This window comes from Pseudophryne corroboree, chromosome 9 (genome assembly GCF_028390025.1).
Source record: "Pseudophryne corroboree isolate aPseCor3 chromosome 9, aPseCor3.hap2, whole genome shotgun sequence".
Taxonomy (NCBI): Eukaryota; Metazoa; Chordata; class Amphibia; order Anura; family Myobatrachidae; genus Pseudophryne; species Pseudophryne corroboree.
This window is the reverse complement of record NC_086452.1, coordinates 397,154,361-397,177,542: the sequence shown is the minus strand read 5'-3', so window position 1 is coordinate 397,177,542 and position 23,182 is coordinate 397,154,361. Positions and strand designations below refer to the sequence as shown.

At 45.4% G+C, this 23,182-nt stretch overlaps 1 protein-coding gene across 5 annotated transcripts in view; it reads right to left on the bottom strand.

The window, feature by feature from the left end:
- SLMAP (sarcolemma associated protein) overlaps positions 1-23,182 on the bottom strand; it is a 266,543-nt gene that overhangs the window by 36,350 nt on the left and 207,011 nt on the right. For all 5 annotated transcript variants that reach the window (XM_063940865.1, XM_063940862.1, XM_063940866.1 and 2 more), the window contains 6 exons: positions 19,522-19,602; positions 12,160-12,219; positions 4,875-5,000; positions 3,197-3,271; positions 2,665-2,985; positions 2,138-2,255 (listed from right to left, as the gene is read on the bottom strand). In XM_063940865.1, the coding sequence (XP_063796935.1) occupies positions 2,138-2,255; positions 2,665-2,985; positions 3,197-3,271; positions 4,875-5,000; positions 12,160-12,219; positions 19,522-19,602 (781 nt within the window). The remainder of the gene's footprint in view (positions 1-2,137; positions 2,256-2,664; positions 2,986-3,196; positions 3,272-4,874; positions 5,001-12,159; positions 12,220-19,521; positions 19,603-23,182) is intronic.

Sequence of the window (23,182 nt, the reverse complement as noted above, 5' to 3'; positions counted from 1 at the left end):
ATATCGCCATAAATTTGCCCCCCCCTCTCCGTTTTACCCTGTTTCTGTAGTGCAGTGCAGGGGAGAGACTTGGGAGCCGTCCTGACCAGCGGAGCTGTGAGAGGAAATGGCGCCGTGTGCTGAGGAGATAGGCCCCGCCCCTTTTCTGGCGGGCTCGTCTCCCGCTATTTAGAGAAATCAGGCAGGGGTTAAATATCTCCATATAGCCTCTAGGGGCTATATGTGAGGTATTTTTAGCCTTTATATAGGTTACATTTGCCTCCCAGGGCGCCCCCCCCCAGCGCCCTGCACCCTCAGTGACCGCGTGTGAAGTGTGCTGAGAGGAAAATGGCGCACAGCTGCAGTGCTGTGCGCTACCTTTAGAAGACTGCAGGAGTCTTCAGCCGCCGATTCTGGACCTCTTCTGACTTCAGCATCTGCAAGGGGGCCGGCGGCGCGGCTCCGGTGACCATCCAGGCTGTACCTGTGATCGTCCCTCTGGAGCTTGATGTCCAGTAGCCAAGAAGCCAATCCATCCTGCACGCAGGTGAGTTGACTCCTTCTCCCCTCAGTCCCTCGCTGCAGTGATCCTGTTGCCAGCAGGAATCACTGTAAAATAAAAAACCTAGCTAAACTTTTTCTAAGCAGCTCTTTAGGAGAGCCACCTAGATTGCACCCTTCTCGGCCGGGCACAAAAATCTAACTGGAGTCTGGAGGAGGGTCATAGGGGGAGGAGCCAGTGCACACCACCTGATCTGGAAAAGCTTTACTTTTTGTGCCCTGTCTCCTGCGGAGCCGCTATTCCCCATGGTCCTTTCAGGAACCCCAGCATCCACTAGGACGATAGAGAAAATTGGATTAGTGGAGACGTTGCCCATAGCAAATACCAAAGCTATAAGGTAGCATTTATCAAGTACATTCTATATATTGATAGGTAGCAGCTGATTGGTCGCTATAGGTAAATTCTCCACTGGCCTACTTCTTGATAAAGCAGTAATTAGTTGGCTCCTCATCAGCAATTAGTTGGCTCAATTAGTTGGCTCCTCATCAGCAAATAATCTGTTTGCATTAATTAGGTACAGAATACCTGTGAACATCCTAAGTATATCAGAATAGTGATCAAAGGGCTCGATTCAGGCGAGCGACACAACATGAACAAGATACATCTGTACAATCACACCCTGAGGGCCTGAACCAGAGTCTATGGTGGTCACCTGTCTGCTACTTTATGCAGATGAAGTTACCCTGGTGTAAATGCATGCGTCAGACTGTGCGAGAACTGAGACACCCACTATCAGCACCTGTAGGGGCTGAAATACTGATTGGTCCATATCTAGCAATATAGAAACCTTATGGCAGGTGCAGTTTACCCGCCCGTGTAACAGCTCCTACATGAGCAGCTGAGCATCTGTGTGCACACCCACTTTTACAGACACGCCCACAAGACGGACCATCACTGCGTGTGCCTAGGCAATCTCCCTGTCACCACCCATCACTTTTCAAAGACACCTTAGCGGATCTTGCCACGGCGGCCCCCTCCAGACATCGGCGCCCCGGGCAAAAATCCTGCTTGCCCGTGGCAAGATCTGCTACTGTTACCTACGTATATTAAAGCGTAGCTTTTAATTGCTATAAGAATGAAATTCGGAGAGTTGATCTCAGTAAAACATAAAAATTACAAAAAATATCAAATAGCAAATTTGCGGGAGAAAATGGTATAAAAGAAAGCATCTGCTTTTGCAGTCTCCTCCAATAAAGTGTCCGATATTCAAGCAAGACATACGTTATGACACACCTGGTTTATGCACTCTGAACTAGGAGTGTATACTGTCAACCCTCTGGCTCTTATTCACTATCAATAGATCAAATGAGCATCATAACATTTACTCACGAACAAAGTTTTTTTTTTAATGTGCTTTTGATGTTTTTCATATTTGTACGTTCCACTGAGCTCAACTCAGGATTTTATTCTTATAGGGATTAAAAGTTTAAGTTTTACTATACATAGGTAGGTCAGCGATCCCAGCGAGAGTACTTTTTTCTGTCCTTTGGGTCATAAAGCAACAAACACAGAACTAGTAAATGTGTTTCTAACACAAACACACCAAATCTCTGTGACCAGTGTGTTCTGTATTTCTGCATTGCACTCTGTCCTCACCTGCGAAGCTCGTGCTCAATCCTCTGGCTCTTCTCACTCAGCACCGCATTCTCCTTCTGCAGAGACAGGCACTCCGCCTCCAGAGAAGTGACATTCTGCTTCAGCTCCTCCAGTTCCACTGATGAGAGAATACAGAACAAGTGACTGTATGAACCCTAATAATCTCAGCTCTCCATCTTCATGTACAGCAGAGCTGGTAAAACCAGTCCTCGAGATCTACCAACAGTTCACATTTTCCAGACCACCTAGCTGGTGCACAGGTGTAGTCATTACTAATTAAGATGTGCTGCATTCATTCCTAACTGACAATTCTACAGATCTCCAGGAGGCCCAGAAAACATGAACTGTTGGTAGATCTCGAGGACCGGTTTGGCCAGCTCTGATGTACAGGTATATAAAGGCATTATTCTATGAATGTTAAAGAGAAATAACACCCAAACTGTGACGCACCGGGGTAAAATGTGTGAGTTGAAGTATAACCCCAGTTTTTTATGCAACTTTATGAAAATATCACAGATTCCACCAACCTTGCAACCGGGCTGACTCGCTCTTCTGTTGGCTCTCCTGGTCCTGGCATTGGGCCTGGAAACTGGCCTGCAGACCGATAATTTCCTTCTCGTTGCTAGAGGCAGTTTTCCGCCAATGTTCGAGCTCAAATCGCACCTCCTGCAGCTCTCCCTGAAGCTCTGCTATCTCGTTCTCTCTTTCTGTGGCCATCTGTTCCGAGACGTGTTTCAGGATAGCAATCTCCTCCTGGGCATTCATCAGCTCTTCCCGAGTGCTGGAAATCTCATTCTCTTTCTGTTCCCGCAGGATTTCAATCTCTTCCTGTAACCTGTGCAGTTCAGCTGAACAAAGAAGCAATAGCCACATTGTGATGTCAGTCTAACCCTAGTATAGAAAGGTAACCATCAAAGAGGTTATGCTAGGAGTCAATATATGAATGAACTGCTTAACACATTTATGAAATCGTGAATGATCAGTTTCTTGGCACAAAGTTGATACAAGACCCACTGATTACTTGGATCAAGTATTATCGTTATCTTGTTTGATACCTACCTTGGAGCTGGTGAATCTGCTTGGTGGACTCCTCAGTCTGTTTCCTACTGGACTTTCGCTCCTCTTCCAGAAGTGCTGCAAATAGAGACACATATAAAGCTACTATTAAGACACCTAAGAACAGAATGTACTGTGCGCTTCCTCTAGTGGACACTGGCCTCTGCGGTGTGAATATTTATTACTACACTAAAGTCGCCCATTGATGTTGAAGAAATAATCGTTATGGTAGACTTACTGTTGATAACGCTATTTCTCTTAAGTCCACAGTATCCACAGGATAACATTGGGATATGGGGTAGCGACAACGGTTTGGCACCAATGATCAAAGCTTTTGGCCTCCCAGAATGCAACAGGCCAGGATAAAGGGAGACTTCACCCCGCTTCCAGGATCGATCAATACGTTAGTGAACGCTGAGTGTATCCATGCGCTATTAGTGTACACAACCTACAGTGAACACAGACGCTCAACTGAACACCAATGCAACAGTCATACAGCTGCCTATGCTGCGACTGGGTACTTTTAGATACAGAGCGTCTCAGACGGAAGCGGGAACTCAGTTCATGGCGGGAAACTCGGAGGAAACTGGTCATGAACTGGGGGAGGGACGACCTAGGGAGCTTCTAACTCCCCACTGCTGACATCAACCCTAGGTTGTTAGGGTTGCGGCCTCATACAACCCCTGGAGCCTATGATCCCTGAGGCCTAGCTTTGGTGCACCCGAGGTGGCAGTCGCGTCAGCGACTGTTCGGTAGTCTCCATCCCGAAACAGTGAGGCTGTGTCTCGCGTTTCCCCTTCTAAGCGGAACCGATGCCTTACCTTCTTCCCCTGCTCCGGCCACAACCTGGTAACGTCTGTTGGACCTGCTAGTACATCCTACACAGACTCCTGCTGAAACAGCACTGTACACGTGGGTAAGCGTTGTTGTGACCCAGCGGGAAGTTGTTGGAGCGACTCTTTCTAAGGTACATATAAGACGCTTTTTAGAAAGATCGCTCAAAAAAATGTAAGACTATAAAAAAAATGTATAAAAAGCTTATGGCTGCTAAAAACCAGCAGCCCATTGACCATGGTCCGGCTCCTGCCGCACCACCAAAAAAAACTGATTTACCTGAGTCAGGGATATAGGGGACTGGCCCGTTGCATTCTGGAAAGCTGAAAGCTTAGATAGTTAGTGCCAATCCGCTGTTGCTACCTCATATCCCAATGTTATCCTGTGGATATAATCTGTGGACCCTGCAGGAGAAACCCACATATGCAATAGATCTTGATCTAACTCCATGCTGTCAATCCAATGCCTTTTATTTGTCAGGCCAAAGAATCCAGACGATAGTTCTGGATAAATGCCAACCTACAATAGTGGATAACAAATGAAATCACCACCATTGCTCATGGAACCATATAGTAGCTGATCAACAGTTGCAGGAAAAGCTGTGGATGGCACTGAATCCTTTGTTATGGTCCTTACTAGTATTAGTGTCATACAGTAATATTCATGTCTGGAACTTTATATTGTGGCTGTATTTTGACAGTTCATATTTATCTACGAGAAGTGCATCTCCTCTGCAAATATAGCAGGTCTGATTGTGAGACACAAACTCTCTATGTAAACATCACGTAGAAAAGTTAAAATGGTCTTATAAAACTCTTTACACCACCTCCTGATTTCCAGATCTCACCTTGAAGTTCTAAGCATTTCTGTCTGCTGGACTTGGCTAGATCCTGGGCCTCCGCCAACTCTTTGCCCAGCTGCTGGATCTCCTGCTTTGCATCATTAGAGCCAGACTGAACATGATGCAGCTCATCTGGAGGGAGACACACACAGCTCTGTACTAGTACATTATTGACTCTAAGTATTATCTACAGTAACACCATGCAAGCACATCAGACTACCCAGGATATATGAAAAACACTTTCTCCTTTTAGAATTTTTGTTGTCAAGGTTTATAATGTGTAGGCATAATATGGCGACTCAAAAAGGACTACCAATTCTTACACAGAAATCATACCATGTTATATGAGGTGACAATGAACGTCACACGCATGACAGAGCAGCTAGGTCAACCTTAGTTCCAATGTGTCCACAATCTCATTGCGGACACATCGGGAGACTGCCTCACACATGCTGCGTGGCCCTCAGCATGTGAGGAGATGGACGCAGATATGGCTGCGTATGCAGCGTTCTGTCTCTGAATAAGGCCGCAGATACAGTAGTTGCCCAAAACACAGAACACCTACAATAACGAGGGACTATACAGTAAATGTTTAAAATTAGCAGTCCATTGGATTTACACGCTAGGAGAATGTTATAAGTTCGTATTAATCTCTGGTGTGCCATCTTTGGAGTAAACATCTTTCTCTCCTTCTCCAACAGTAAATCACAAACAGTAGATCAAACTTTTATATGTTGCCAAAGCTCACATCTATCTCATCAGAAAGTAAGGTAGGAATGTTCGGCCAAGTTAATGGGAGACTCCAAGACAAATCACAGAGTTGAATATGGACTTCACATTCAGCCAATGAAAAAAAACCAACCCCCTTCCTCAAAACCCCCCCAGAATGTTATTATAAGTCAATGGTTAACTGAATGTTTGACTAAGATTCAAAATAGGAGAAACTCTACAGTATCACTACTTAAAATCATGCACTTGTGAATAAATAAGATTTTACTTACCGATAAATCTATTTCTCGTAGTCCGTAGTGGATGCTGGGGACTCCGTCAGGACCATGGGGATTAGCGGCTCCGCAGGAGACAGGGCACAAAAATAAAGCTTTAGGATCAGGTGGTGTGCACTGGCTCCTCCCCCTATGACCCTCCTCCAAGCCTCAGTTAGGATACTGTGCCCGGACGAGCGTACACAATAAGGAAGGATTTTGAATCCCGGGTAAGACTCATACCAGCCACACCAATCACACCGTACAACTTGTGATCTGAACCCAGTTAACAGTATGACAAACGTAGGAGCCTCTGAACAGACGGCTCACAACAATAACAACCCGATATTTTTTGTAACAATAACTATGTACAAGTATTGCAGACAATCCGCACTTGGGATGGGCGCCCAGCATCCACTACGGACTACGAGAAATAGATTTATCGGTAAGTAAAATCTTATTTTCTCTGACGTCCTAGTGGATGCTGGGGACTCCGTCAGGACCATGGGGATTATACCAAAGCTCCCAAACGGGCGGGAGAGTGCGGATGACTCTGCAGCACCGAATGAGAGAACTCCAGGTCCTCTTTAGCCAGGGTATCAAATTTGTAGAATTTTACAAACGTGTTCTCCCCCGACCACGTAGCTGCTCGGCAAAGTTGTAATGCCGAGACCCCTCGGGCAGCCGCCCAGGATGAGCCCACCTTCCTTGTGGAATGGGCCTTGACAGATTTAGGCTGTGGCAGGCCTGCCACAGAATGTGCAAGTTGAATTGTGCTACAAATCCAACGAGCAATCGTCTGCTTAGAAGCAGGAGCACCCAGCTTGTTGGGTGCATACAGTATAAACAGCGAGTCAGATTTTCTGACTCCAGCCGTCCTTGAAATATATATTTTCAATGCCCTGACAACGTCCAGCAACTTGGAATCCTCCAAATCGCTAGTAGCCGCAGGCACCACAATAGGCTGGTTCAGGTGAAACGCTGACACCACCTTAGGCAGAAAATGAGGACGCGTCCACAGTTCTGCCCTGTCCGAATGGAAAATCAGATATGGGCTTTTATACGATAAAGCCGCCAATTCTGACACTCTCCTGGCTGAAGCCAGGGCCAGTAGCATGGTTACTTTCCATGTAAGATATTTCAAATCCACCGATTTGAGTGGCTCAAACCAATGGGATTTGAGAAAATCCAAAACTACATTAAGGTCCCACGGAGCCACTGGGGGCACAACCGGGGGCTGTATATGTAGTACTCCTTTTACAAAAGTCTGGACTTCAGGAACTGAAGCCAATTCTTTCTGGAAGAAAATCGACAGGGCCGAAATTTGAACCTTAATGGACCCCAATTTGAGGCCCATAGACAATCCTGTTTGCAGGAAATGTAGGAATCGACCCAATTGAAATTCCTCCGTGGGGGCCTTCCTGGCCTCACACCACGCAACATATTTTCTCCAAATGCGGTGATAATGTTGTGCAGCCACCTCCTTCCTGGCTTTTACCAGTGTAGGAATGACCTCTTCCGGAATGCCTTTTTCCCTTAGAATTCGGCGTTCAACCGCCATGCCGTCAAACGCAGCCGCAGTAAGTCTTGGAATAGACACGGTCCCTGCTGAAGCAGGTCCCGTCTTAGAGGTAGAGGCCACGGATCTTCCGTGAGCATCTCCTGAAGTTCCGGGTACCAAGTTCTTCTTGGCCAATCCGGAGCCACGAGTATCGTTCTTACTCCCCTTTGCCGTATAATTCTCAGTACTTTTGGTATGAGAGGCAGAGGAGGAAACACATACACTGACTGGAACACCCACGGAGTTACCAGAGCGTCCACAGCTATTGCCTGAGGGTCTCTTGACCTGGCGCAATACCTGTCCAGTTTTTTGTTGAGGCGAGACGCCATCATATCCACCTTTGGTTTTTCCCAACGGTTCACAATCATGTGGAAGACTTCTGGATGAAATCCCCACTCTCCCGGGTGTAGATCGTGTCTGCTGAGGAAGTCTGCTTCCCAGTTGTCCACTCCCGGAATGAACACTGCTGACAGTGCTATCACATGATCTTCCGCCCAGCGAAGAATCCTTGCAGCTTCTGCCATTGCTCTCCTGCTTCTTGTGCCGCCCTGTCTGTTTACGTGGGCGACTGCCGTGATGTTGTCCGACTGGATCAACACCGGCTGACCCTGAAGCAGGGGTTTTGCCAGGCTAAGAGCATTGTAAATCGCTCTTCGCTCCAGTATATTTATGTGAAGAGACATCTCCAGGCTTGACCATACTCCCTGGAAGTTTCTTCCCTGTGTGACCGCTCCCCAGCCTCTCAGACTGGCATCCGTGGTCACCAGGACCCAGTCCTGTATGCCGAATCTGCAGCCCTCTAACAGATGAGCACTCTGCAACCACCACAGAAGAGACACCCTTGTCCGTGGCGATAAGGTTATCCGCTGATGCATCTGCAGATGCGATCCGGACCATTTGTCCAGCAGATCCCACTGAAAAGTTCGTGCGTGGAATCTGCCGAATGGAATCGCTTCGTAAGAAGCCACCATCTTTCCCAGGACTCTTGTGCATTGATGCACAGACACTTTCCCTGGTTTTAGGAGGTTCCTGACAAGTTCGGATAACTCCCTGGCTTTCTCCTCCGGAAGAAACACCTTTTTCTGAACCGTGTCCAGAATCATTCCCAGGAACAGCAGACGTGTCGTCGGGGTCAATTGAGATTTTGGAAAATTCAGAATCCACCCGTGCTGTTGCATCACTACTTGGGTTAGTGCTACTACGTCCCCCAGCTGTTCCCTGGACCTTGCCCTTATCAGGAGATCGTCCAAGTAAGGGATAATTAATACGCCTTTTCTTTGCAGAAGAAACATCATTTCGGCCATTACCTTGGTAAAGACCCGAGGTGCCGTGGACAATCCAAACGGCAGCGTCTGAAACTGATAATGACAGTTTTGCACCACGAACCTGAGGTACCCTTGATGTGAAGGGCAAATTGGGACATGCAGGTAAGCATCCTTGATGTCCAGGGACACCATAAAGTCCCCTTCTTCCAGATTCGCTATCACTGCTCTGAGTGACTCCATCTTGAACTTGAATTTTTGTATGTACAGGTTCAAAGATTTCAGATTTAGAATAGGTCTTACCGAGCCGTCCGGCTTCGGTACCACAAATAGTGTGGAATAATACCCCTTTCCCTGTTGTAGGAGGGGTACCTTGACTATCACCTGCTGAGAATACAGCTTGTGAATGGCTTCCAAAACAGTCGCCCTGTCTGAGGGAGACGTTGGCAGAGCAGACTTTAGGAACCGGCGAGGGGGAGACTTCTCGAATTCCAACCTGTAACCCTGAGATACTATCTGCAGGATCCAGGGGTCCACCTGTGAGTGAGCCCACTGTGCGCTGAGATTCTTGAGTCGACCCCCCGCCGCCCCTGAGTCCGCTTGTAAAGCCCCAACGTCATGCTGAGGGCTTTGCAGAAGCCGGGGGGGGGGGCTTCTGCTCCTGGGAAGAAGCTGCTTGGTGCACTCTCTTACCCTTTCCTTTGCCTCTGGGCAAATATGACTGTCCTTTCGCCCGCTTGTTCCTATAGGAACGAAAGGACTGCGGCTGAAAAGACGGTGTCTTTTTCTGTTGGGAGGGGACCTGAGGTAAAAAGGTGGATTTCCCGGCTGTTGCCGTGGCCACCAAATCCGATAGACCGACCCCAAATAATTCCTCCCCCTTATACGGCAATACTTCCATATGCCGTTTGGAATCCGCATCACCGGACCATTGTCGCGTCCATAAACTTCTTCTGGCAGATATGGACATCGCACTTACTCTCGATGCCAGAGTGCAAATATCCCTTTGAGCATCTCGCATATAAAGAAAAGCATCCTTTAATTGCTCTAAAGTCAATAAAATACTGTCCCTATCTAGGGTATCAATATTTTCAGTCAGGGAATCCGACCAAACCACCCCAGCACTGCACATCCAGGCAGAGGCGATGGCTGGTCGCAGTATAACACCAGTATGAGTGTATATACTTTTCAGGGTAGTTTCCAGCCTCCTATCCGCTGGATCCTTGAGGGCGGCCGTTTCAGGAGACGGTAACGCCACTTGTTTTGATAAGCGTGTGAGCGCCTTATCCACCCTAGGGGGTGTTTCCCAGCGCGCCCTAACCTCTGGCGGGAAAGGATATAATGCCAATAACTTCTTTGAAATTAGCAGTTTTCTATCGGGGTTAACCCACGCTTCATCACACACTTCATTCAATTCGTCTGATTCAGGAAAAACTACAGGTAGTTTTTTCAGACCCCACATAATACCCCTTTTTGTGGTACATGCAGTATCAGAGATATGCAAAGCCTCCTTCATTGCCGTGATCATATAACGTGTGGCCCTACTGGAAAATACGTTTGTTTCTTCACCGTCGACACTAGATTCGGTGTCCGTGTCTGGGTCTGTGTCGACCGACTGAGGTAAAGGGCGTTTTACAGCCCCTGACGGTGTCTGAGACACCTGTACAGGTACTAACTGGTTTGCCGGCCGTCTCATGTCGTCAACTGATTTTTGTAATGTGCTGACATTATCACGTAATTCCATAAACAAAGCCATCCATTCCGGTGTCGACTCCCTAGGGGGTGACATCACCATTACCGGCAATTGCTCCGCCTCCACACCAACATCGTCCTCATACATGTCGACACACACGTACCGACACACAGCAGACACACAGGGAATGCTCTTATCGAAGACAGGACCCCACTAGCCCTTTGGGGAGACAGAGGGAGAGTTTGCCAGCACACACCCAAGCGCTATAAATATATAGGAACAACCCTATAGAAGTGTTGTCTCCCTTATAGCAGCTTAATATATCAAAAAACGCCAAAAAAGTGCCCCCCCCTCTCTGTTTTACCCTGTTTCTGTAGTGTAGTGCAGGGGAGAGTCCTGGGAGCCTTCCTCGCAGCGGAGCTGAGCAGGAAAATGGCGCTGTGTGCTGAGGAGATAGGCCCCGCCCCCTATTTCGGCGGGCTCTTCTCCGGTGTTTGTGAGGCCTGGCAGGGGTTAAATACATCCATATAGCCCCAGGGGCTATATGTGATGTATTTTTTAGCCAGAACAAGGTATTCTCATTGCTGCCCAGGGCGCCCCCTGCAGCGCCCTGCACTCTCCGTGACCGCTGGTGTGAAGTGTGTGACAACAATGGCGCACAGCTGCAGTGCTGTGCGCTACCTCATGAAGACTGAAAAGTCTTCTGCCGCCGGTTTCTGGACCTCTTCACTTTTCGGCATCTGCAAGGGGGTCGGCGGCGCGGCTCCGGGACCGGACTCCATGGCTGGGCCTGTGTTCGATCCCTCTGGAGCTAATGGTGTCCAGTAGCCTAAGAAGCCAATCCATCCTGCACGCAGGTGAGTTCACTTCTTCTCCCCTAAGTCCCTCGTTGCAGTGAGCCTGTTGCCAGCAGGACTCACTGTAAAATAAAAAACCTAAAAACTTTTTCTAAGCAGCTCTTTAGGAGAGCCACCTAGATTGCACCCTGCTCGGACGGGCACAAAAACCTAACTGAGGCTTGGAGGAGGGTCATAGGGGGAGGAGCCAGTGCACACCACCTGATCCTAAAGCTTTATTTTTGTGCCCTGTCTCCTGCGGAGCCGCTAATCCCCATGGTCCTGACGGAGTCCCCAGCATCCACTAGGACGTCAGAGAAATAACCTTTCTTCCTCTCTCTCAACATGGCCATGAGGGAGGTCTTACACACCTCTGGAACCAAATTTTGGGGGAGAATTATTAAACCTTCTGAAGAGTAGAGAAGTTGCCCATAGTAACCAAAGAGCTTCTACCTATCATACTGTAGAATGTACTTGATAAATGGTAGAAGCTGCTGGTTGCTATAGGCAACTTGTTCACTATTTAGAAGGTATGATACATTTCCCAATTTATTACAGCAGAGCAGATTTAAATGACCCCAAGGCTTATTTACTACACCCTATTCTCATATGATGATCTCCACTGAAAATTGCACTGAGCACCACTGATGAACACATAACCAAGCTCATCATAAGTGAGGATATTTTTAATTGAAGAGCTACACATTTCAGGATAGTCTACGCTACTTTTTCTGATCTCTACTTGCGCTGATCTTGCATTAGGTTCGTGGGAAAATTCATTCCCTTTTTGGCAACAAAAAAAACAACTGAGAAACCAAATTAAGGGGAAGTGCAATTTTAATAAGGGAGCTGGCACAAAACACCAACACAGCCTTGCTTATGGGCATGTGTGCGCAACCAGTCATTATTCTAAGCAACATCTCTGGGAAACATAATAGAGGAAACAGAAAGCTAACCTTTTAATATAGTGACTTTGTTAAGCGATTCATTCAGCTCTTGCTCATCCATTTGGCCGTCTGTATAAGAAACAAAAAAAAAAAAAGAAAGAAGTTACACAAAAATATGATTTTTGTACTTACATTCAATCCGTATCTCATAAGCCACTAGGGAACATTTTTTATTATTTTGCTTTGGGACTATCACTACCAGCATCTCAATATTGGGTGATTGAGATGATGGCAGGAATGGAGCCCCAGAGCCACATAATTAAAAATATAGTGCGAGGGTAGAAGACCAAAAGAATAATATGAAAGAACAACATGTAAAAGAAAACCAGAGCGCAGGGCTGACGCCCAGTATCCACCGATGGGCTAAGAAAAAAAGTTTAAAATGTAAAAATTCCATGTTCTCTAAAGAATATTGGGGGACCCAGAACAATGGGGATATAGCAATACATTTCCTGAGTGTTGGAGCACTGTGAAATAACAGAATGCCAAAAGTTTTGCCTGAAGAAGAATTCCTGGATGACAAACCACTCAACCTATACATCTTTGTGAAGATATGGCCAAATGACCAGGTTGCAACAAGGCACAGTTGTTCTACTGAGACCACATATGTACCCCACCGTTCAAAAGGCACTAAATGACTTACTTATCAGGTTGTTTCTCCTGTAGAAAACCTCAGAATACCCTGCCAACTGTAGGTTGGAAGAATTTGTTCAAACAAATGTCCTTCATGAAAAAATAACAAAGTGATCGATAGGAAAGAGTCCTCAATTCCAGCAGCTGAAACTGCCAAAGTAAGCTATTTTATGGCAAAGAAACGTAAGCTTCGGAGTCTGCAAGGGTTCTAAAGAAGATTTATGCAAAGTAGGCAAGACTTCGGTAAAATCCATACACAGCTGTCAGAAGAAAATATGGAAGAACACTGACAGAGCAGAGACTTGAACTTTAACAAATTAAGTTTTTTGTAAGGTGAGGAGTAGCTTGTAAAGGTTTAATGGTGGAAATGGAAAAATTTATTTCACAACGGATAGGTGTATCTATGATACTGTAATTTCTGGTCAATAGGTTTACATGACTGATCATAGTTTAAATTACAGAATCTGCAAGACCTACTTTAACAGCATTGCTTAAATAGCCAGACCATAAATTTGTATGCAGGAATGGTCCCAGATAGGATATCCTCTTAAATGGTAGAAGCCAAGCTGGACCACGTGCCACTTTAAGAATTTTGATATACAATGCTCTGCTGGCCAGTCTAAAGATAGAAGAATCCCATATTCATGGTCCCTGTTGTTCTATACTGTTTTTCATTAACAGAGACAGTTAATGATCGTAGTCCTAGGGCCTTTATTGGAAGCTGTGTTTCCTGTCCTGACCAAAGCCCATGAAGATGGTATTGAATTGAAATTGTACAACCTCAGCAAAGATGGTCCTTCGGCCACTAAAGAAATGACTTTCCTCACAGGAAAAAAGCTAATTGGTTGAACAAGTTGTAATGAAACTTGTTCCATTTCGCTAACAAGTCTCTCAGGACCTATCTTGAAACTGAAGAAAACCAGACTGCCTTGAAAGTAAGCACCATCATTTTCTAATACTCTCCTAGGTAACTGCACCAAAATTGGTTAGAGAGTCAGTTGAGCCCTGACCAGGCATCTCAACTTCTGAATGGTGTTTAGAGTTTTGTTGAAAGTCGTCCAAAGACAAACACAGTGGAGCAGGAATTAGCCTGGACTTGTTATAATGGATGAGCCATCCATAGGACAAACACATGAATAAACCTCTGATACCCCTTTTACACTCGCAGAAAAATCCCGGGATATTGCACGTGAACGCGCATCATCCCGGGATTTTTGTGAGTGTGAATGGGTACAGGGACCGTCCTGAGAAGCTGTGCAGTGTGAACGGGTATAACAGGTCAAGGCGACCCGGCACCCGTTTTCTGCATAGGAGGATGCAGTGCTTGGAGAAGATTATCTCCAAGAACCGCCTCCGGTAGCATCAGCGGTGACGTCACCGACCCGGCAATATGCCGGGTCGGGCCGTGAATGTAAAAGGGTCATTCCCGGGAATGTGTCCCGGCAAATATACCGGGACACAAACCCGGGAATGACCCGAAGCTGCGAATGTAAAAGTGGTATGAGATGCTTCTGAAGGGAAGAGGAAGAATCAACCTTGAATCTCTTTCTGTTAAATTTCTGTTTTAACAGAAATTGAACCTTAAATTTCTGTTTTAAGTTCTTGTACAGCCGCTCGTAACTCAACTTGAAACATGGTCGCTATCCTTTGCACTAATGAGTCATATGGATCAGCATCAGCAGGTATAGTAGAATCGGATCTAGACGGGGAGAACCCAGATTCCTGTACAGTTACTGGTGAAACTGGTTGTTGATTCGCATTTTTGCCCCGTTTAGGGCCGAAGGAGGAGGATGAATCTCCATGGGGAGCTTTACGATTCTTATTAGCCATGTCCAGAACAGTTCTGAGCAACATAATATGAATATACAGAGAAAACAGAGCTGTAGTTTAATGGGAGTGAGTGATAATGTATTTGAGGATGAGGGAAGGAAGATGAGGTAGAACCCAGTGCCCCGCAGTAACCCAGGTATATCTCACATGTACATCACAGATAGGTATTCACAGGGAAAATTAAAGACCTGACCAGCAGCATCTCCAAATTCCAGAGGGTGAAAAACTTAGAAGCATAGATCCCAATATTGATATAAAATAGGTGTCGCAGGTGTAAGAGTCCCGGACTGTATTGAGGAGCCCCCAATGAATAGTGACCACGGCCGGTAGATGTCACCCAGCACCAGCTCAGGGCATAATAGTAGTAGCACACAAAGATCACAGTGAGGGAATATGTGAATAAGAATTATATAAAAATTAATGCGATTATGGAGCTGCTTGTTTAAGCATCAGGATAGCCGGGAGTGACATGGCGCCTCAGAGCCTGGCTGTATAGGAAAGGCTGCACTGCAGCCTTAGAAGGAGGCAATCAGCACCCGTACAACCCAAGTAAACAGAGGCCGTAGTGTGAACAGGCCTAGATGCTGGGATGTGACAGGCGCTTAGTGCGTCTCAGCTCCACAGGAGAGAAGGAGGATCAAGAGGGGCAGCAGCGGGTGGCTTCAGCGCCGCAACCCAATACAGCTTACTGGGAGCCTTCCGTCTGTCAGCGTGTCACGGTACACATCTAGGTAAGTGCGGATGGGCAGTCCCAGGGTGGCGAGACTCCTCTCCTAATGCTCCCAAGCAGCCACGGAGTCCGATCGCGGTATCCGGTCTCTCTAGCAGGCGGCTGTAATCCAGGTCCCGGCTTCCAAGGGGATGATAGGCCGCAACCCGCAGAGAAGCAGGAGGCCTGTCCCGGCTCCGCAGCCTCTATCAGCCAGCGTGGACTGTCACCAGGTATGGTGCCAGGCCATGCCCCCAAAAAGTAAAGTAATATTATGCAAGAAAAGTAAAAAATGCTTCATCAGGTTCTGACCAGGCCACTACCAGTAACTTGTTCTATTGGGAGGACAACAGAAAAGTAACAGCCGAATTCTTCTTTCTTTAAACAAAACTCAGACAACCCTGTCTTTTAGTGGGATCCTCTTCATTAACATCAAATACACTGTACAGCTCCCTGAAGCTGGCAGGTACGGAGAGAAACGCATGACAGAAATAGGAAAGGAGTACAATAAAAGGGGAGATACTACTTTATATATAAAATAGTCTAAAAATAACATGGGAAAGGCTCTCAAATACTGTTCTTTGGCCTGTATGTACACAGTGAGATGTGCCTGCATTACTCACACAGAAGCCGCCAAGAGGAGAAACTCTGTATATAAGGAAAAGCCCCTTGTGGGGCTAACGTAGTGATAAATGCAACTCTACCATAATTACACCCACATTACGTGTATGTAACAATTTGCGAATATTCACCCATATGCAGACTTGTTTGCTTCTATGTAACTTCACCGTACCATGCACCAGTCCTGACCTTGGGGCAAGAGATCTATACAAGAAGAGGTGTGTTTCCACTTCTGCACAACTCTGCAACTAGCCTGTAATTCAGCTCTTACTAAAGCTTAGATTAGTGCAAACAGCCAGTTACACCTATTTAGCAGCAAGTGGAGATGTGACTGAGTTACAGTCCCTTCATAAAGAATTAACCCCCCTTGGCTTTTAACCTATTTTGTTACATTACAACCTGTAATTTATTTATTTTTTATCTGAATTTTATGTGATGGATATGCACAAAATAGTCTAAGTTGGTGAAATGAAATAAGAAAAAAAAATTTTAAAAATAATTTTTAGAAATAAAAAATGTGAAAATTGGCATGTGCATATATATTCACCCCCTTTGTTATGAATCCCCTCAAATGTTCTGGTGCAACCAATTACCTTCAGAAGTCACATAATTCGTGAAATGAAGTTAACTTGTGTGCAATCTAAGTGTCACATGATCTGTCAGTATAAACACACCTTTTCTGAAAGGCCCCTGAGGCTGCAACACCACTAAGCAAGCGGCATCACACCACGAAGACCAAGGAGCTCTCCAAACAAGTCAGGGGTGATGGTTACCCTATCTTTCCCTATACTATCCACCTTGTGTTCAGCAGTGGTGGGATGAGATCTTTACTCCAAGCGGTGAAGTGTTTCTTCTTCGTGACCGCTGCTTGTTTCAGCTCCGGAGACAGAGAGCATAGAAGAAACAACCTCTCTCCCCTCCGCTTCACAAGCCGGGATTCCGAACAGCCGCCGCAGCACAGCACGGCACATTGGAGACGGAGCTGAAACAAGCAGCGGTACACCCAGTACAGAGATCTTAATGGGATAAGGAGCCGGTATTATAGAAAAATCCGGCAGGACTGAAAATAAACATAAAAGGAGCTGTAAACATTACTAATCCTTTTCTTTTTTACAGGTATTGCACTACAGTATTGCAACATTTAATTGTTGCAAAATAGAATACACATTGTTACAAGCGCCTTGTTTTAATATAATGTTAGCATCTATTTAAATTGTTCTTTTTATTCAGGGCAGCTCAAACACTTAAATCCCGGCAACAGCGCGGTAATTCCCCTTTTTTAAACGTTTGCCTGTGATTTGAGACTGGGACGAAGGTTCACCTTCCAGCAGGACAATGACCTGAAGCATACTGCTAAAGCAACACTCGAGTGGTTTAAGTGGAAACATTTAAATGTGTTGGAATGGCCTAGTCAAAGACCAGATCTCAATCCAATTGAGAATCTGTGGTCAGACTTGAAGATTGCTGTTCACAGGCAGAAACCATCCAACATGAAGGAGCTGGAGCAGTTTTGCCTTGATGAATGGGCAAAAATCCCAGTGGCAAGATGTGGCAAGCTCATAGAGACTTCCCCAAAGCGACTTGCAGCTGTAATTGCCGCAAAAGGTGGCTCTACAAAGTACTGACTTTAGGGAGTGAATAGTTATGCATGCTGAAGTTTTCTGTTATTTTGTCCTATTTGTTGTTTGCTTCATAATAATAAAAAAAAATCTTCAAAGTTGTAGCCATGTACTGTGGATGAAACGATAAAAACCTTCAAACAATCCATTTTAGTCGTCTCGTGAACACGTGCAGTGCAAAGACTCAAGTTTTATCTGCATCAGAGAGAGATAAAGTACCAGCCAGTCAGCTCCTACCTGCCATGTTACATGCAGTGTTTGAAAAATATATTTTATAATATAATTATAACTATGTAAGAGAGCGCAAGGTGCTGAATAGATAAATACAATTTATTAAAATGTTTAAAAAATACATACAATCAATAAACAAGAAAATAGCTGATTATGGAGCATATAATCGACTGACCATCCCTAGTAATTAATAAGAATGTCCCATCTTTAGTGAAGCATGGAGTATCCAATTAATATTAGTGGAACTAATACAGAGTATTAATGAAGAGACGTCTCACTTCAAACTCTGTTTAGAGAACAAAGTCCACCGTGGATTAAAATGCCTCCGTATAAGTTGTACTGGAAAAGGTGTGTTTTAAGAGGGAAATTAGACGCCACCATTAATGAGATTGATATTGATATCTCCAAGCCAACGTACTGCTTCACTTTTCAACCCCCACACATAACAACTAGAAGCTCACCGCAGATGTTAATGATGAGCAGAAGCCGTATCCTGTAGCAATCAGGAGGCCAGGCAGTGCGGGAGCAGCGGTGTGGAGACGATGGCAGGTCTCAGGTGTCTGCAGCACCGCAAGTATGATGGAAAAAAGCCGTATCCTGTAGCACTCAGGAGGCCAGGCGATGCAGGAGTAGCAGTGTGGAGACGATGGCAGGTCTCAGGTGTGGTAATGAGCGGACGTTGGCAGGTCCCGGGGGGGGGGGGGGGGGGGGGGGGAAGCAGACGCGGCTGTAGGTGGCGGAGATGGTCGACAGTCAGCCCAGTAACAATTGTGGAGATGGTCAGGACCATAAAGTTGTAGCTCCAGCCCTAATTAACGCGTTTCTCCGACTTAAGGGCAGTCGGTTTCATCATCGCTATCGCCGGTGCTAGATTGAGCCTGCATGTGCTTGGGTCAAAGGCTAAATATAGTATTAATGGCACTATACTGGAAACTATTGAGGAGGAAAGGGATTTAGGAGTCACTATCTCAGGTAACTTAAAGGCAGGAAAGCAATGTAACAAAGCAATGGAGGAAGGCTACTCAGATGCTTGGTTGCATAGGGAGAGGAATCAGCAGCAGAAAGAAATAATGCCACTTCATAGGTCATTGGTACGACATCACCTAAAATACTGTGTTCAATTCTGGAGGCCATATCTTCAGAAGGACATTGATACATTAGAGACTGTACAACGATGGGCAACTAAAATGGTGCATGACCTACATCACAAAACATACCCAGAAAGACAAAAAAAATCTCAATATGTATAGTTTGTAGCAGAGAAGGGAAAGGGGGGACATGACAGGAACTTTCAAATATATCAAGGGTTTTAACAATGTCCAGGAGGGAAACATTCTTCAAATGAAGAGAAGTATTAGAACACGAGGGCATGCACTGAAACTGGTGGGAGGTAGGTTCAGTTGAAATTTGAGGAAAAATTACTTCAGAAAGGGTAGTGGACAAGTGGAATTGCCTCCCGTTAGAAGTGGTAGAGGCGACGACAGTAGAGCAATTTAAACATGCACGGGATAGACATAAGGACAACCTTACAAGGAAATAAGGATCAAATAAGGTTTGAGGTAAAAATACGGTAAAAAAAAAAAAAAAGGTCAGACTAAATGGGCCAAGTGTTTTTTATCGGTCGTCAAATTCTATGTATCTATGTGTCTAAATCACACAGCTACAGTATACAACTATCGCAAAATGCACCAGAAGTGGGGTTTATTACATTAGCATATGGCAAAATACCTGTAGTGTCGTCACTGCTCTTCTCCTTGCTGGGACTGAGTGTGTCTGATAAATCTGAATCTTTCACGTCCACTGGACTCCCTACAGATGTCACACACAAAAAAAAGTTGGATAAATTAATTTCATATTATTGTGGCCATTGTTTGATCTGAACTCTCACTCGCCCCTCTGTTCTGCTACCATGAAGCTACCTGGCTCATCCACTCTCTTTCCCCCTCATTCCCTTTCCTCCCTTCGCTGGTCCATTCCTTGCCACCTCACTTGTTTGATCATCGCCCTAGCTCATCTTTCTGATTTGATCCTCTGAACCATTAACAGTCTCCTTACCCCTCCGTTATACATCGCTCTATACCTCAATGCCTTCTTCCTTTGCCAGTACACTCATCCGTTCACTTCCTTGTGCTCATATCTATTTCACTCCTAGCACAGACCTTTGTGCTCACCTCATCCTGCCTCCCTTCATCCTCCTCAGCCCAGTACCACATACCCATATTATTGCCAACCTCATCCATATTCCTACATTCCAATCCATTTACCCCTCCTGCACCCCTTAAAACTCTAAGTATGTAATAAACTGGTCCGCATCCATGACCACATAAATTGGCAACTCCCTCAAGCTCCTTGTTTTCAAAGAAACTTGGCTCCCCCCCCACCTTGGGAACTGGCGAGGAGGTGGCATAGGAGTCCTCCTATCCCACCAATGCATCTTCCACCTGAAACCTTCCTCTTTTCCTTTGAGTTCCATTTGATCCACCTCTTCCATCCAGTTCACTTTCCTGAGATGATCATGTACTGTCCGCTCACTTGCAAGATAACATTGCTGCCTTGCTCCCTCACTTCCTCTCCAAAGGCGGAGACATATCTGAATCCACCAAGTCCTCTTTCACCTTATCACCTCCTCCGCTTTAGTCTGTTGCTTCCCCTATGCCCTCCTCCCAAAACTACACTCACAAAACATAACCTCAGTGCCCTTGTCCCAGCCTTGGCCAGTCTCTACCCTTCCCTAGTTGTATCCCTATACAAGTCTATAATATTCACTTTTGCCATGGACTCTACCTTTCCAATTGTTATTCTATCCTTCCATCAATTCCATTCCTTCATAAAAATGGGCCCTTAAACTCAACTCCTCATAACAGCCTATCAGATACCCTTATACCTCAGTACTCTACCCCTCTAACCTTCCGCCTACTTCCTTCCAAGTTCACACTCCTGGGTATGCCCCTCCCTTTAGAATGTAAGCCCTCATCTTCCCCTGTTCTCTACCTTTAGCACTGTATCTGTGCACCTACATTCCAGTCTCCCAGTTCCCAACAACTTTTTGGGTACAAGATAACTGCAAAATTATTTACTCTTTACTCCTGCCTGAATTTTCATTACTTGCTTCATTAGCCTTAATGCATCACTCTTCCCTTCCCCTCACTAACCCCAAAACTCCACCCTGCATTTGGTTGTACTGTTTTGTTATCTTATGTTGTAATGTTCCACTATACTGTTATCCACTTCACATACTGCGGATACCTTGTGGCAGCACAGAAATAAAAGATACTTTACTATGTGACCGATGCATATACTGTACACTAAGTCAAACTGTACTTTAAATACATACAGTAAAGTAATGCAAGACCAATTAGTGTCTGATGCTAACTGGATGCTATGCAACCTTCACAATAATTACACTCAAGTAATTATCCCCCCCCCCCCCCCCTCCCTCTGCCCTGGTTAACCTTACCCCACTGTTATCAGATGACAAGAAATCTTAGTTACCAGACTACAGATAAATAAATAGGCTTATTGACAGATTCCTGACTGATTTTAAGCTCCGTAAACTCCCACAGCAAAAACTTTTCCATTTTAATACCTTAGCCTAAACATTTGCAGCTAATTAAGGAAACTGTAGTCCTTAGCAACCAGATTACTTTATCTTCTAACACTTGATGAATGACAACCATGTGAATAGTTACTAAGAATACCACCCCCTCCTCCACACATACATGTCCCCTATGTTACCATTTATCTACTTAATCAAATATATACATTACTGATAAAGCAATCAATTACCCATATTTTCGATTTTCCTCACAAATCTATGACATAACCCCGTTAAAACCTAGTTATGGCTTGTGCGTATGGACAGTTTAGATCTCAGTATAATACAGGACACTTGAATAGGTAGTGATTAGACAGAGATGAGTAACACACAGCGAGCCCATGATATTATACACATAACACGGCTTTAGAGGTCTGTACAGGTTACTATACACTATGGCATATAAATAAAACTGGTGTTAACCCTGGAACTCTGTACAGTCTGAGAGAGACATAGTGATAACAAGCACAGCACTGTTATTATAACCGAAGGCATGAGACTGCACCCTGATTGTAAATCATATACAAGTAACAAGCAAGGGAGGATCTCCCACACCGTGCACTGTGATCTCCGACCTGCCGTGTACTGTGGAATTATCACGGATAGCCTTGAAGCATCCTAATCAAATAGTGTCTTATATCACCTAATGCTACACTACAGTGCACATAAAGCGGGTGTGGTATAGCTCATAGACAGTTAAAAGATAGACAGTCATTAGTTAGACACTATATGGTCGACAGTCAACAGACAGGGTCAAAAGTCAGACAAAAAAAAAAAAGAATAATTGTTTTGATATTTTGTGTTTTTAAACATTTTTAACCCAAATTTAGTGAAATTCGTCCCCTCGCTACGCTCGCCATGCTTCGGGCTCGGTGTCTCGCTCCGCTCACTACAACTTTACTAAAAGGTAATAGTTTGTGACATGGATAGTAATTGAGGCAAAAGTTGTAAAAAAATAAGATTTTACTTACCGATAAATCTATTTCTCATAGTCCGTAGTGGATGCTGGGACTCCGTAAGGACCATGGGGAATAGCGGCTCCGCAGGAGACAGGGCACAAGAATAAAAGCTTTAGGATCAGGTGGTGTGCACTGGCTCCTCCCCCTATGACCCTCCTCCAAGCCTCAGTTAGGATACTGTGCCCGGACGAGCGTACATAATAAGGAAGGATATTGAATCCCGGGTAAGACTCATACCAGCCACACCAATCACACCGTACAACTCGTGATCTGAACCCAGTTAACAGTATGATAACAACGAAGGAGCCTCTGAAAAGATGGCTCACAACAACAATAACCCGATTTTGTTAACAATAACTATGTACAAGTATTGCAGACAATCCACACTTGGGATGGGCGCCCAGCATCCACTACGGACTATGAGAAATAGATTTATCGGTAAGTAAAATCTTATTTTCTCTGACGTCCTAGTGGATGTTGGGACTCCGTAAGGACCATGGGGATTATACCAAAGCTCCCAAACGGGCGGGAGAGTGCGGATGACTCTGCAGCACCGAATGAGAGAACTCCAGGTCCTCCTCAGCCAGGGTATCAAATTTGTAGAATTTAGCAAACGTGTTTGCCCCTGACCAAGTAGCTGCTCGGCAAAGTTGTAAAGCCGAGACCCCTCGGGCAGCCGCCCAAGATGAGCCCACTTTCCTTGTGGAATGGGCTTTTACCGATTTAGGCTGTGGCAGGCCTGCCACAGAATGTGCAAGTTGAATTGTACTACAAATCCAACGAGCAATAGTCTGCTTAGAAGCAGGAGCACCCAGCTTGTTGGGTGCATACAGGA